General features: G+C 39.2%; 1 protein-coding gene across 12 annotated transcripts in view; it reads right to left on the bottom strand.

The window, feature by feature from the left end:
• Positions 1-14,363, bottom strand: part of LOC132828406 (ladinin-1-like) — a 157,200-nt gene that overhangs the window by 61,344 nt on the left and 81,493 nt on the right. For all 12 annotated transcript variants that reach the window (XM_060845483.1, XM_060845476.1, XM_060845480.1 and 9 more), the window contains one exon: positions 12,046-12,337. In XM_060845483.1, the coding sequence (XP_060701466.1) occupies positions 12,046-12,337 (292 nt within the window). The remainder of the gene's footprint in view (positions 1-12,045; positions 12,338-14,363) is intronic.

Here is a 14,363-nt window from a genome sequence, read left to right on the forward strand (position 1 = left end):
TTGGTGGAGTATTATGGTTTGTGAGGTACCACATGACACTAATTTTTCTGTACCATGCTTTGAGAGTTGGAGCATGGACCGAAAACAGAGTAGGAATAGAATGTTTTTAAGATGGCACTGTTTAACTTGTGCTGGGAGGGTGAGGGTGTTGGCAATAAGGATCATGCAATATTTGCATGTTTTCTGATGATATAAAACTAATTGGAAAACTGAGCTGCGAATAGGATCCAAACAGGCTACAAAGAGGTATAGACAATTTAAATAATTGGTGAAGAAGGTTACAAATGGTGTAGATAATTTAATGATGTGGAGGTGCCGGTGTTGGACTGGGTTGGACAAGGTCAAAAATCATACAACACCAGGTTATGGTCCAATGAGTTTATTTGAAAACACTAGCTTTCAGAGCATTGCTCCTTCATCAGATGCTGGTGAAGTAGCACCTGATGAAGGAGCAGCGCTCCAAAAGCTAATGTTTTCAAATAAACCCGTTGGACCATAATCTGGTGTTGTGTGAATTTTGACTTAGCTATTTTTAAATCCACCTGTTCAGACATGTTATGATATTCCTCAGGAGCAGATGGGATTTGAGGCCAGCTGTTCTAACCCAGAAGCAGGGAGGTTAGCACTGCACCAGTAGAGCCCTGTAGACATGTTACAAGGCATGAAAATGATGAATTATCCACTTTGGAAAGAAAACATGGCAAAACAGAATATTATTTATGAGAGATTAGCAAACATGGTTATTCTGAGCACTGTAGGTTTCCTTGCACATGACTTATGAAAAACAAGCATGTCAGTGTAGCAAATATTTAGGAAGGAGCATAGTATATCAGCTGCCTGGATTGCTGAGTTCCTCCAGCCTCCTACTTGTCAGCCATTATTGCAAGACAGTTGGAGCATCAGTATAGTGAAATCTTCCATCAATCAATCAGTTATGGTGTAGTGAGATCTCAAGTGGAATACCATGTTTAGTTTAGCTTCATTTACTTAAAGATATACTTACCTCAGAATGTGGCAAAAGAAAGCGTACCTAGAATGATTCATCGATTGAAGGGGTTGTCCTCTAAAGGGAAGATTGAATAAAACACATCTCTTTTCAGGACTCATAACATAGATGTCTGCTGGGCGATTCAACAATGATAACGCTGGATATCAGGAGATTCTCTCTGGTTACAGCTAGTTTTTATCTGGCACCTATGTGGCACAAATATCACTTGACACTTAAGTCCAAATCTGAAAGTTGCCAAGCTCTTGCTAAATATGGGCACAAACGTTTTTTTAAAAATGTTATCATGTTCTTCTTTTCCCTTTATTTATTAAGTTATTTTAATGCAGTTAATCTTTATTAATGCACACTTTAAAGAGGATTTACCCTAAAAATTGAACACTGTTAATAATGGGAGAAATAAAACAAGCTAATGTCATGTCAAAGCATTATAAACTTAAATTTAATTCAACAACAAAAAAATTGATTTTGTGTTTTTGTGGGAAAAGTGTCACTAATAAATATATTGAAAATTTTTAAAAACCTTGTCATAATTTAGATTGATTACTTTGGAAAAGTTGTTTTAATTAAATATTGTGTTAACACTTTGCATTGATTTAAAAGTACCTCACCCATCTTTTTCTGCACAAAGTACTGCAAACTCGGAGTAGTAGCTAATAAGTTGTAAGTTTTAAGCAAGCCAACATTTGTTAAAGATTAGAGTTCTCCACTGTTTTAAACCAACTGAATGCATATGGAATACTTGAGCTGAACTCAATAAAATGAAGTTTGCATGCTTCACTACACCTCTTTTTATTAGTGCAATATAATGATATATAAATAAGTAAGGTAATCAGAACACTATAACACACTTGATTAATGTGGCAGCGCCCTAACCTATCTACACTTCATTCACACAAGCCTGATCTTAGTCTTACCATTGGGCAAATAACATTTGTCCTCTTGACTTATTATTGTTCAAATAGAGGACAACAATAAGGCAAACACTTTACAAATGATTTAACCAAAAACCAGCCACCAAAGGAAAATAACTCAAAGAGATGGGATAAACTATTAAAACAAAATCCACATTGTTGAAAACATTGCTGAATGGTAATTATCAAGGCTATAAAATGACAACAGTGCTTTTGATTCTAAGATTAACAAATTTGGGAATAGGAATATATGTATTGTTTCAGACTGGCTCATGGGTTAAACTCCAAGTAAAATAAGATTTAACCAAATGGGTCATAAAGTATTTTGAACTTATACCTTTGGACTGGAATCTCAAAATATAGTTTAGAAAGAGATTTAGTTATATTATGATAAGCTGACTCATACTAACATATATTCTTAGTGCTGTCAGGACCCAGCCCTTACATTTATTAAGCTATTATTTTAGTTGAATTCAAGCTGTAGTAAAGTGAAACTAATACTTGATATACTTGAGAACTTTGTTATGGACTCCCACATTAAAAAAAAGAGTGGAGATTTAGTTATAGGTAACTGAATGATATTCCTCTATAGCTCACAGAGGAAACTGTGAGATTACAGCCATTGTATCACAATGTGAGTTTTTACTTGCTCAATTTAGGACATTATTATAGAATCATTTACATTAGGAGCTGAATCTTATTTTTATTTAGCTAATTCTTAAGTTGTGTTGACTTTATGGAGGGATTTCTGCTGTAAGATCAAGCAAGTTTTCTTGCTGACCTTTATCAACTCGCTTCATCAACTATCTACCTAACTCCTGGGGAGCCTATCACATTCAATTCTGATGGTATCTTGCCTTGCATTGTTCCCAGAGCAGCTGACCACTCAGTGGATATCTGATGAAAGACTTGCATTCCTTGCACTCAGGTCTCTTTAACAGACCACTGTGCACCCAACAAGCACTGCCATTCTGAAGCTACCCTGCTTATTGATGGACAGAATGTGAAGAAATCAGCAAAGGCGAAGCTGGCACTGGGATTCTCTGAGAGAACCATGGAGGGCCTGATCAAGGGATGTAGTGAAGAAGTCCTCTTTACAATGTATTGGTAGAGACAAGACACAAGCTCACACTCAGGCAGCCCAGTCTGAGATTACCCCCATCTTCCCCAAGGCCAGTGCCATTTCCACAAACAAATGGACATCAGCTACATTAGAAGGTCAATGACCTGTCCACTGATTGGGGTATCTCTATGGACATTTGTAAAGATTGAGACTTTCAGACATGGTTGCTTGCTTGCGGCATGGGCACGGTGTTTGCCACATAAGCTGATGGCACATAGCACGGGGTGAGATTTACGTAGCACTGTCTAGAAGATGTCTGTCTCCTTGATGGAGGACTGCTGACCATAAATGGGAGTTCCTGATTGCATGACTAATTGGTAAGGCAAGGTTTGGATGATGCATGATTCAGGTAAATATTTAAGTAAGCAAGCACTAGGAGAGCAACCAAGAAACCCTGAGTGCAGCCTGGTCTAATCTGCATGCTGGAACCCTGTTGATGCATACACAGTGTCCTTGCTGCAGCCACCCAATGCTGATCATTTTTGTGATTTGCAATTCAAGACTGCTTCAAGAATGTACAACCAGTGTACTGGAGAGATACCATGGTGGTCATGAGAAATTAGCAAATGTTGGATGCTAATATCCAAGGATGAGAGGTGTGTGCATTTCGTGCCCCTGGATTGTACTCTGTGATCATCTTTGATCATACCCAACGTGGTGGTCCTTCAGAGCAAGCAGATGCTAAATGTGCCAGATGCAGCTCTAATTTCCATTTCATGTTTTCCTGATGTCTAGCTTATTTGACATGGTTGTTGAGATAAGAAGCTGAATATTGGTGAGTTGGTCTGTTATCATTTAACAAGTTGTAATCCTGTATAGTTTAGCACCAAACACATTCCATGCCACCACTGTCTGGAAAACAGAATTCCAAAGGCTAATAAACATCAAAGAAGAAATCACTCCTTATTTCCAACTTAAATAGAGCCTCTTTACTTACCAGCTATGCCTCTAATTCACAATTCCCCCGTTAGAAAAATATTTTCTCATCATCTACTCTTTCAAGCCCCTTAGAATCTTATATGTTTCAACAGATCATTTTTCATTTCCTTAAACACTGATGAGTATAGACCAAACCTTCTATATCTTTCCTCATGTCAAGAATCAACCTAGTGAACTTCCTCCAAACCAGTTCCAGTAAAGAGACAAATACTGGACACAGATGCGATCTCGCCAATGCTCTGTCCAGTTATAGCAAAACTTCTCTCCTTTCATACTCCAACTTCTTGTAGTGAAGGCCAATCCCCCAATTACCGAACTACTTTATGTATCTGCATGCTAATATTTTGGGATTCATGTGTAAAAACACCCTGAGCATCCTGCAGACATTCTCCATTTAAATAATATTTTGCTTTTCCATTCCTCCTGCCAAGCAGAAAACCTGAAATGTTTCTACATGATACTCTAACTGTCAAAATGTTGCCCACTTATTTTACCTCCATCTCCTTGCAGACTTTCTGTATCCTCCCCACAACTGGCTCTGTCACTCATCGGTTCACCAGCAAATTTGGCTATAATACAGTTAGTCTCTTCATTTAATTAAATATAGATCATAAATCTATATCATTGATTCAAAATAATCCATAGTAAACTCTCGAAACTACAGTTTGCCAACTCTCAAATAACTCATTCATTTCAACACACTGTTCTCTGTCAGTTTCCCAATCCTCTATCCATCCCAATATACCAGTCTGAGTTGTTAACTTGTACGGTAACATTTTAATATTGAGTCATATTGATTTGATACGATTTGACCAATGGTGTCCATGCCAACTTCTTGGTGGAGCCATCCAATTATCCCAACATCTGTGCTGTTTTGCCAATTGCCTGTTAACCAACAAATTAACTTCTACTGTTTAGATTAGATTAGATTACATTACATTACATTACAGTGTGGAAACAGGCCCTTCGGCCCAACAAGTCCACACCAACCCGCCGAAGCGTAACCCACCCATATCCCTACATTTACCCCTTACCTAACACTACAGGCAATTTAGCATGGCCAATTCGCCTGACCTGCACATCTTTGGACTGTGGGAGGAAACCAGAGCACCCGGAGGAAACCCACGCAGACACGGGGAGAATGTGAAAACTTCACACAGTCAGTCGCCTGAGGCGGGAATTGAACCCCGGTCTCTGGCGCTGTGAGGCAGCAGTGCTAACCACTGTACCACCGTGCCTGCATATATTAAGAAATGTTTTTGATTTTACCTTCTAATCTAACATTTTCAGCACTTCCTCTTCCAGACTGAAAAACTGATGCTTATTGTCTGAATATTTCAAACATGGAGGAGAACATCAGGAGACAGCAAAGCTTGTCCACCAACTCCAAGGCAAAAGTCAAGAGCTTCATGGAATACTTTGGAACAGCACTTACCAGGCGAGTTGAATCACATCTCATAAGCTCAGAACCATTCAAGTCAAAAGGATGCGACTTAACTGGTACCCATTCAAAACCTTAAACATGAATTCCCCTCCAGTGTTGAAGCACAGTCAAAGCAGTGTGTACTATCTACAAGATACTGAAGGAACTCAATAATTCTCCCTCCAAAACACCTTATAATGCTACAACCTCTGCCTACAGTAACAGCAGAAGCATAGAAACACCCTCCACTTGCAGATTTTTCTCCAATTCACACACTTTGCTGACTTGGAACTACATCGCTGTTCCTTCACTGTCGTTGGTACAAAATCCTGGAACTCTGTTGAATATCACTGTACATATGAATTCATCATAAGGACTGCAACAGTTCAAGAAGCCTGATCACCGCAGTGTGAAGGTTATTTAGGATCAGGCAGCTAGTGCTAACTTAGTCAGTGATGATTCTTAAGAAATGACATAGATAAGTAACAAATCAGCAAGCAGATAAACCAAGAGATAACCATAAATGATTAGACTGGCATTAATGAGGATTACCAAATTCCTGACAAATACAGAGAAGGTGCCTCTTGATTTTGGACTAAGTTATATGCTGAAGGCAACAATTATCGTAACGATTTAGATTACTTACAGTGTGGAACCAGGCCCTTCAGCTCAACAAGTCCACACCGACCAGCGGAAGCGCAACCCACCCAGACCCATTCCCCTACACCCAGACCCATTCCCCTACGCCTAACACTACGGGCAATTTAGCGTGACCAATTCACCTAACCTGCACATTTTTTTGGGATTGTGGGAGGAAACCGGAGCATTCGGAAGAAACCCACGCAGACACGGGGAGAATGTGCAAACTCCACACAGTCGACTGAGGTGGGAATTGAACTCTAGTCTCTGGCGCTGTGAGGCAGCAGTGCCAAACTGCTATTAATTACTTTGAGAATTCTATGCAAAACTGTGAAGACATGCTTATTCACAAAGGAACTGACAGTTAGAAGATGCAGAAAGCTGTACAAAGGAACATTTAACACCTTCACACCGAGTAATGCATAGACAAGAGAGGGTTGAAATTCTTGAACCTTGACACTGGGGGTATATATTGCTCTTCATGTAAAGATACTCAAAACTCTGTGTAGCTGTATTCCCATTCTATAATTTGTGGGGATCATTAGGTGTTGAGAGAATAGAGCTAATCCTGCGTATGCAACAGGCAATGACCATCACAAAAATAACAACTGCAAACGAGATCCGAAGTGGTGTTTCTGACCTCCTATCTTGATTTTATGGAAATAGGAGTCAACCTGCAGCACTAAAGAAAATTGAATATAATAATAGTGTTAGCTTTTCAATTTTAAACAATTTCCATATCACTGATCTCAATGTCCTCTAGTAGTTTAGAAGTAATCAAAGCTTCTGTCTGTTAATCTCAAATGGTTGAAGTCCATTAGCAGTTTCAGGCATGGGTTTTCATGCCCTCACCACCTTATGAACCTCAGTTAGACCATCTTTAATGATGTCTTTTATCCAGGCAGAACAGTTCTTCTTTCTCTAGACGTTACTTTACAATTCTGATCTTTGACAATGGGGATTAGCCTCACGATACCTCCAATGTTAAATGGCTCTTTTGTGTGTTCTAATGTTGCTCATGCTGATCATATGGCACAGTGGTAACAATCCGACCACTGGACCAGAGGTTGAGACATCAATCCACACCTCAGAATCTGACAGCAATGAAAAGTGTGTCTCACAACATGACCAAATAGGCCGATAATCAATCTGTAAATCTTTCCGCTATGACTGTGGCAGAAAGTAAGGTGTGAAGTTTTCCTGGTCAGCCTGAATGGTTTCCTTCAAATCACTAACCATCTGTATCCTCTGCAACTTTGGGAATTTCTGAATCTAGGCAATTTGTGCAAGTTTGAAACTACAATGGTCCCAACACCCTGTTCACATTACTGAGTAATTCTCTCTCCCCCAATCCTCACCAGACTTAATTCTAAACAAGTACTCGTTGTTTTCATATTTTTATATACATCTCCAGAGATTGCCATGAAGGTTCCAGTTTAGCTAATAGCCTTTGATGTGAAATTTTGTAAAATGCCTTTTAAATGTCTGGAAGCTGAAAATTTCATAGTGTTTATATCACCCATAAGAAAAGACAATATCACAAAGACGGACATTCAACAAGGTTACCCTGCAATCATAATGTGTTCCAGGTAAAGAAGGTGGGGCTCAGACTTCTGCACTTCAACAAGAGGAAGTAATGTCCTCGAGATTTAAAAATTGGCCAGTGGCTTTGCCAGTGCCAGGACTGATCACAGCTGCTGAGACTTCAAGTGGGCTTGTGACAAAGATCAGTCATGATAGATGAACCCAGTTATGTATGGAGTTTTGAACAGGGAAGGGTTGGCTAGTCAAGGCAGGAAGATCATCTAAGTAAGAATAAAAGCGAACAATATGTTGAGGGAGTTGTCCCCTCAATATGCAAAACACATACCTTACATCCAATCTCCAGAGAATATCCCCCATCCCCTTATCATTTTTAAAATAATGGTGGCCAGGCCACTGTTTTTTAATACCTGCTCAGCTGCAAGGTTATGAGATCAGATTGGTTGTAGGCAGGAACTGGTGGACTAGCCACACTTCATATTTTACATGACACCAGCTTCCCATCACCACCACCAGCTCCTAACTGGGAGCCATCAAATCCAAGCCAAGATTTGTCATGTATTAAAATTTATGATTTCTCCTCAAACTCATGAAAGTTGATTAGGCAGGAACTGCTCATTAAATCAATGCTGATAGTTGTAAATTGCATTATTACACTGATTGTACATAATCTTACTTCTGGTAATTGATTCCATTATTTCATTTGCATTGATCAAGAGTAGCAAATTAAAACCTGTGAGCCTCTTCCATCATTCATTCTAATCATAACTGGGCTGCACCTGAGCTCCATGTGCCCATCTTCATTCTCTTTCCTTGATACCTTTTAATGAAACTATAACCAATCATTCTCCTTGTTGGAAATGACAGGAGCTAACAAAGCCTTTTCCATTAGAGTTTTTGATAACCTTATATATTGTGTTCGTAATCAGTCATAAGTCATACTGCACCTTTTAGGATTTTCATTTCATCTTTTTTGTAACATTTATGCTTTGCTTTTGATCTTAAGAAAACCTGAACCAAATTCCTACTTTTAAACATTGATTCAACTTGAGTGAATGTGCTCTAATGAAGTCAAAATTAATCAATTATGTAATCTACAGTGATATTTTAAAATTAAACACGAGCCCTATTCCCAACGGTAATTTTGTCAGGATTTTCTTTCTCCCTTACTTTTTTCTCAGAAGTTATTTCTTATTTGTAAAAAAAGAATGCCCTTACTGAATTGACTTTGAATTACACACCTTGACACTGATTAGCGCTAAACCCTGTGGACAATCAAATGGAGTTTGATTGAAGGGAAATATTTATGTAAAGAGACATCACCAAGAATGGTCAGCAACTTATGAAATACATAGATTTTGACAAGCCTAGGAATTAATGGCTCTTGTTTCTTTCAAATCTATGAGTTTGGGAAAGTCTGAATAAAGCCTCAGAAGACTGGAATGGAGCTATAAATTCAACTTATTCAGAGTGAAATTGCTTCCAGAAGTTAATACTGTAGTCAAGTGGTCAATAATCACTGAGGATTAGGAAGGGAAGGGGATGAAGGTAGATTGATATACTGGAGAATCTACTCCAATGCAAGACTATTCAGTGACTTAGTGATGTGTGCACCAAAAGTTTATTCTTCCATTTTAGGGCTCTGTCATGGATAGTCTAGTTTCTGATTATTTTCCTTGTTTTGGATTGGAGTAATGTGCTTTAATAAATTTGCATGCATTTCTAAGTACAGACACAACACAAATTGCTTTCTTTCCTTTCAATCAAGTTATTGTTTCTTCTTTATTTTTATTTCAGTTTCTTTATGATATAGTTTCACATACATTTTCATTTATAAGTGGTAAGTTATCAATACATTCAATAAACCTTGTTATTTTAACACATTACCAGGTATTTTTACACATTCCTGTCATGTCCAAATAAGGTACCAGGTTTTAATGAGACTCTGGCAGGGACTCTTATGCTACGCCTTTATCCAACTTTGCAGAATAATGCATGATATAAGCCTCCATAAAGTCATAGAGTCATAGATATGTATACCATGGAAACAGACCCATCAGTCCTGCTCATCCATGCTGAGCACATATCCTAAACTGATCGAGTCCCATTTGCCAGCATTTAGCCCATGTCCCTCTAAATTCTTCCTATTCATATGTCCCTTCAGATGTCTTTTAAATATTGTAGTTGTACCAGCTTCCACAACTTCCTCTGGCAACTCATTTTATACATGCACTGTGCATTAAAAAGCTGTCCCGTAGGTCCGTTTTAAATCTTTCCTCTCTCGCCTTAAACCTATGCCATCTAGTCTTTCACTCCCCTATCCTGGGGAAAATATCTTGTCCATTCACCCCATCCATGTCTCCCATGATTTTATAAACCCTGATAAAGGTCCCCCCTCAGTCTCTGATGCTCCAGGGAAAGCAGAACAAAGCTATTCAAATTCCACCTACAGCTCAAACCCTCCAACCCTGGCAACATCCTTATAAATTTCTTCTGAACCATTGCAAGACTAACAACACCTTTCCTACAGCAGGGAGGCCAGAAATGATCACAACATTCCAAAAACAGCCTAACTAATGTCCTGTACTGCCACAAAATGACTTTTTAACTCCTACACTCAATAGACCGACCAATAAAGGCAAGTGTACCAAATGTTATCCTGTCTACCTTTGACTCCACTTTCAAGGAAATATGAACCTGCACTCCAAGGTCTCTTTGTTCAGCAACCCATCCCAGGACCTTACCATCAATTGTATAAGTCCGGCCCTGATTTGCCTTTTTAAAATGCAGCACCTCACATTATCTGGATTAAACTCCATCTGCCACTCCTCAGCCCATTAGCCCATCTGATCAAGATCCCATTGTACTCTGCAGTAACCTTCTTTGCTGTCCACTGCACCTCTGATTTTGGTGTCATCTTCAAATTTACTAACTATACCTCCTATGTTCACATCCAAATCATTTATTTAAATTATGAAAAGCAGTGAACCCTGCACCAGTCCTTCTGGCACACCACAGGTCACAGGCCTCCAGTCTAGCCAAGTTTGCATCCAAGTGGCTAGTTCTCCCTGTATTCCATGTAATCTAATCTTGTAACCAGTCTATTATACAGAAGTTCACTGCCTTACTGAAGTTCGTACTGACAAAATCCTTCATCAATCTTCTTCATCACTTCTTCAAAAAAACTCAATCACGTTAGAGAGATGTGATTTCTTACGCACAAAGCTATGTTGGTTATCCCTAATCAGTCCGTGTCTTTCCAAATACATGCAAATCCTATCCCTCAGGATTTCCTCCAACAACTTACCTTCCACTTACGTCAGGCTCACCGGTATATAGTTGCCTGATGTTTCCTTGCCACCTTTCTTAAATAATGGCACCACGTTAGTCAACTTCCAGTCTTACAGCACCTCACCTGTGACTATCACTGATACAAATCTCAGCAAGGGGTCCAGCATCACTTTCCTAGCTTCCATCATAGTTCTAGGGCATACTGATCAAGCCCCACCTTTATGCATGTTAAGACATCCAGCAAACCTTTATGCATGTTAAGACATCCAGCAACCTCCCCGCCGCCGCTCCCCCCCTCCACCACCCCCATAACATAGACACATTTTAAGATATCACTATTTATTTCCCAAAGTTCTGTAGCTTCCATGTCCTTCTCCAAAGTAAACACTGAAGCAAAATACATGTTTAGTATCTCACCCATCTCCTGCTGTTTCAAACATAGCTGGCCTTGCTGATATTTAAGGACCCTATTCTCTGCCAAGTTACTCTTTTGTCCTTAATTTATTTGTAGAAATTCTTTGGATTCTTCTTAACCCTATTTGCCATAGCTATCTCATGTCCCCTTGTTGCCCTCCTGATTCCCTCTGAAATATATCCTATTCCCTTATACACCTCACAATCCTTCTAAAACACAGAGTCATCAGATTAATGCAAAAAAAATGCATTCAATGCTGAGAAAATAATCACCTCCATGCCACTTTTATGCGAGTTTTCATGTTTACATTTCTCATCTTCTACAGGTTAATACTTTGCAAAGTGTATTGCTATACCTGCTGACTATGTGATGATCCCAAACAGATTTGGTGTAGTGCAGTATATTCAGTCTACTTCATCTGTTCTCATTGCCAATGAGAAAGACTCCAGTTGGAAGAGGATTTCGCTGCTCATTGGATGCTGCCTGAACTGCTGTGCTCTTCCAGCACCACTGATCCAGAGGAAATTACTGTCCATTTTCCCCATACTTTAAGTTTCAAGATAATAAAATTTCCAGTATAATATTTATCACCATCAACAGTGCTGCTAATAGCTCAATTCTTAGTATTGTCTAATGATACAGTGACTTTGTTAATTTGTGCAACATATAAAAACAGAAGATAAAAGCTTTAAAACAAAGTAAACTGTTCTGTATATCAGCTTGAGTATTAATTATGGTAAGTATGGCACTCACCTTAATTGTGAGTTCATCGATTTTCTTTCTACAATCTTCATCTGATTTCTTCCACTGTGCATTATTGACCGCTTTCTGCATATCTGGCTTCTGGTTTTCATTCTCCTGCTTGCCTGTGCTTTCCTTTTCAACTTCTGTCTCAGAGGCGAACTTTGCTAATTTCAGACTCTGCAAAGTTTCTCGTTGATGGCGTCTTTTGTCCTCTTCTCTTCTTCTCAGCATTTCAGCAAATGGTACGGTTTCATCCTCCAAGCTTGGCGATGACGTTTCTTCTTGGTCATTAAACCGGGTGCTTAATCACAAATGGAAAATAAGTGTTTAAACACTGATTTATTGGACGAACGATATTTATGTTGTGAATTCATTCCCCCAAATTGACCATAATTCATGATGGATTTCAAAAGGCCAGGAGCAGTCATTTCCTGTCCCGCAGTACCTTGTAATAACTTTGCTACACAACTGTTCATTGTTTAACTTTTCTGTGAAATTATGTCAATAAAAATCACCTGACAATTAAAGTTGTGCTACTTGAATTGTTTCACCGTCCAGAGTGGAATAACTGACAGGCCACCAGACTCTGTAAAAATTTATATTAAGGTTTTTACTAGATGCTTAGAAACTTCCAACAGCAACATTTAAATTAGTGAAAACTGTAACTGTTTTTAAATAAGTTATAGGTCTAGTTAAATTGACACAGTTATACGACGATTCAGAATGGAGTAATATTTTAATTAAAGCAGCAGGAACCATATCTTAAATCACTTGCATTGGATAATTTGTAGACTGTAATGTGGTGTCATGTCATGATAAAAAGTAAATGATTTGTTGAATATAACCTAGCACAAAAGTTTCAAATGGATTTTTGATTTAAAATTCTAATAGGCCAGAACAGAGTTTGATACACAGCTCCCTGTAGCCATGGGAATATGGACAGTTTTAATACTGTCAGGAATGTGGGAATTGCTGGCTAAAGCAGTATTTATTGCCTGTTCCTAATTACTCTGTAGAAAGCAGTTGTAAGCCACCTTCTTGAACTGATGCAGTCCACATGGTGGAAAATTTCCATTGTGCTGTTAGGACAGAAGATCGAGAATTTTTACTCCACAACAGTGAGAGATCGACAATATATTTCCAAGTCAGGAATGTGTGTGGCTTGGAGGGGAATGTGCAGGCGGTGACAAGGCAATTAATCTACTGCCCTTGTCCTTCTGGACAGAGATCTCAGGTTTGTAAGGCACCGATGAAAGAGCTTGAGTGAGTTGCCATGCTGCTTCTTGTATCTGGTACGCACTGGGACCAGTGTGCAGCAGTGGTGATGGGGGTGACTGTTGAAGATGTTAGATGGGGTGCCAATCAAGCAATCTGCTTTGTCCTGGATGCCATCAAGCTTCTGGAGTGCACCAACTCTCAAGGCACAGGGGAGCAGCAAGTGGGTTCACCCCGAAATTCCTCAAATTGGCCAGGAAAATTCATCCACCAAAGTGATGACTCAGAGAAGGTTGCCCCCATGCTCAAACATATGAAGTAGGAACACAGTCAGTCAGCCATTCAAACTTGTGCTGCTATTCAATAAGGTCATGATTGATCTGATTTTAATATCGACTCTACATTCTTGCGTATCATTGATAACATTTCATCTCATTCCTTATCAAAAATGTATAACAAATACCATAAGATACAGGAGCAGAATTAGGCCATTCAACCCATTGGGTCTGCTCTGCCATTCGGTAATGGGTGATATTTTTCTCAACCCCATTCTCCTCCCTTCTCCTCATAATCCTTGAACTCTTACCAAGAGCTTATCTGTCTCTGCCATAAATTTACTCAATGACTTGGTTTCCATAGCCCACTGCAGTCATGAGTTCCACAGAGTCACCACGTTCTGGCTGAAGAAATTCCTGCTCATCTCAGTTCTAAAGGGTCATCCCTTCACTTTGGAGGCTGTTCCCTTGGTTCCTACTCCTACTAGTGAAAATATCTTCTCCATGTCCACTGTATCCAAGCCTCTCAGTATTGTATAAGGTTTCAGTCAAATCCTCCCTCATCTTGCTAAACTCTAACGAGTACAGACACAGATTCCCCAAACGTTTCTCATCTGACAAGACTTTAATTCCTGGGATCAATCTTACAGAACTCCTCTGGACCCAATCTAATCTTTCCTTAGAGTCAGGGCACAAAACTGCTTACAATATTCCAAATGTGGTCTGACATACAGTCACAGTGATACATCTCTGTAATGATTTTCTAGACCTCACAAAATGCATTCCAACATTGCATTTGCGTTTCTAACTGCCAACTGAATCTGCATGTTTACTAAA

The sequence above is a fragment of the Hemiscyllium ocellatum genome, chromosome 26, assembly GCF_020745735.1.
Source record: "Hemiscyllium ocellatum isolate sHemOce1 chromosome 26, sHemOce1.pat.X.cur, whole genome shotgun sequence".
Lineage (NCBI taxonomy): Eukaryota > Metazoa > Chordata > Chondrichthyes > Orectolobiformes > Hemiscylliidae > Hemiscyllium > Hemiscyllium ocellatum.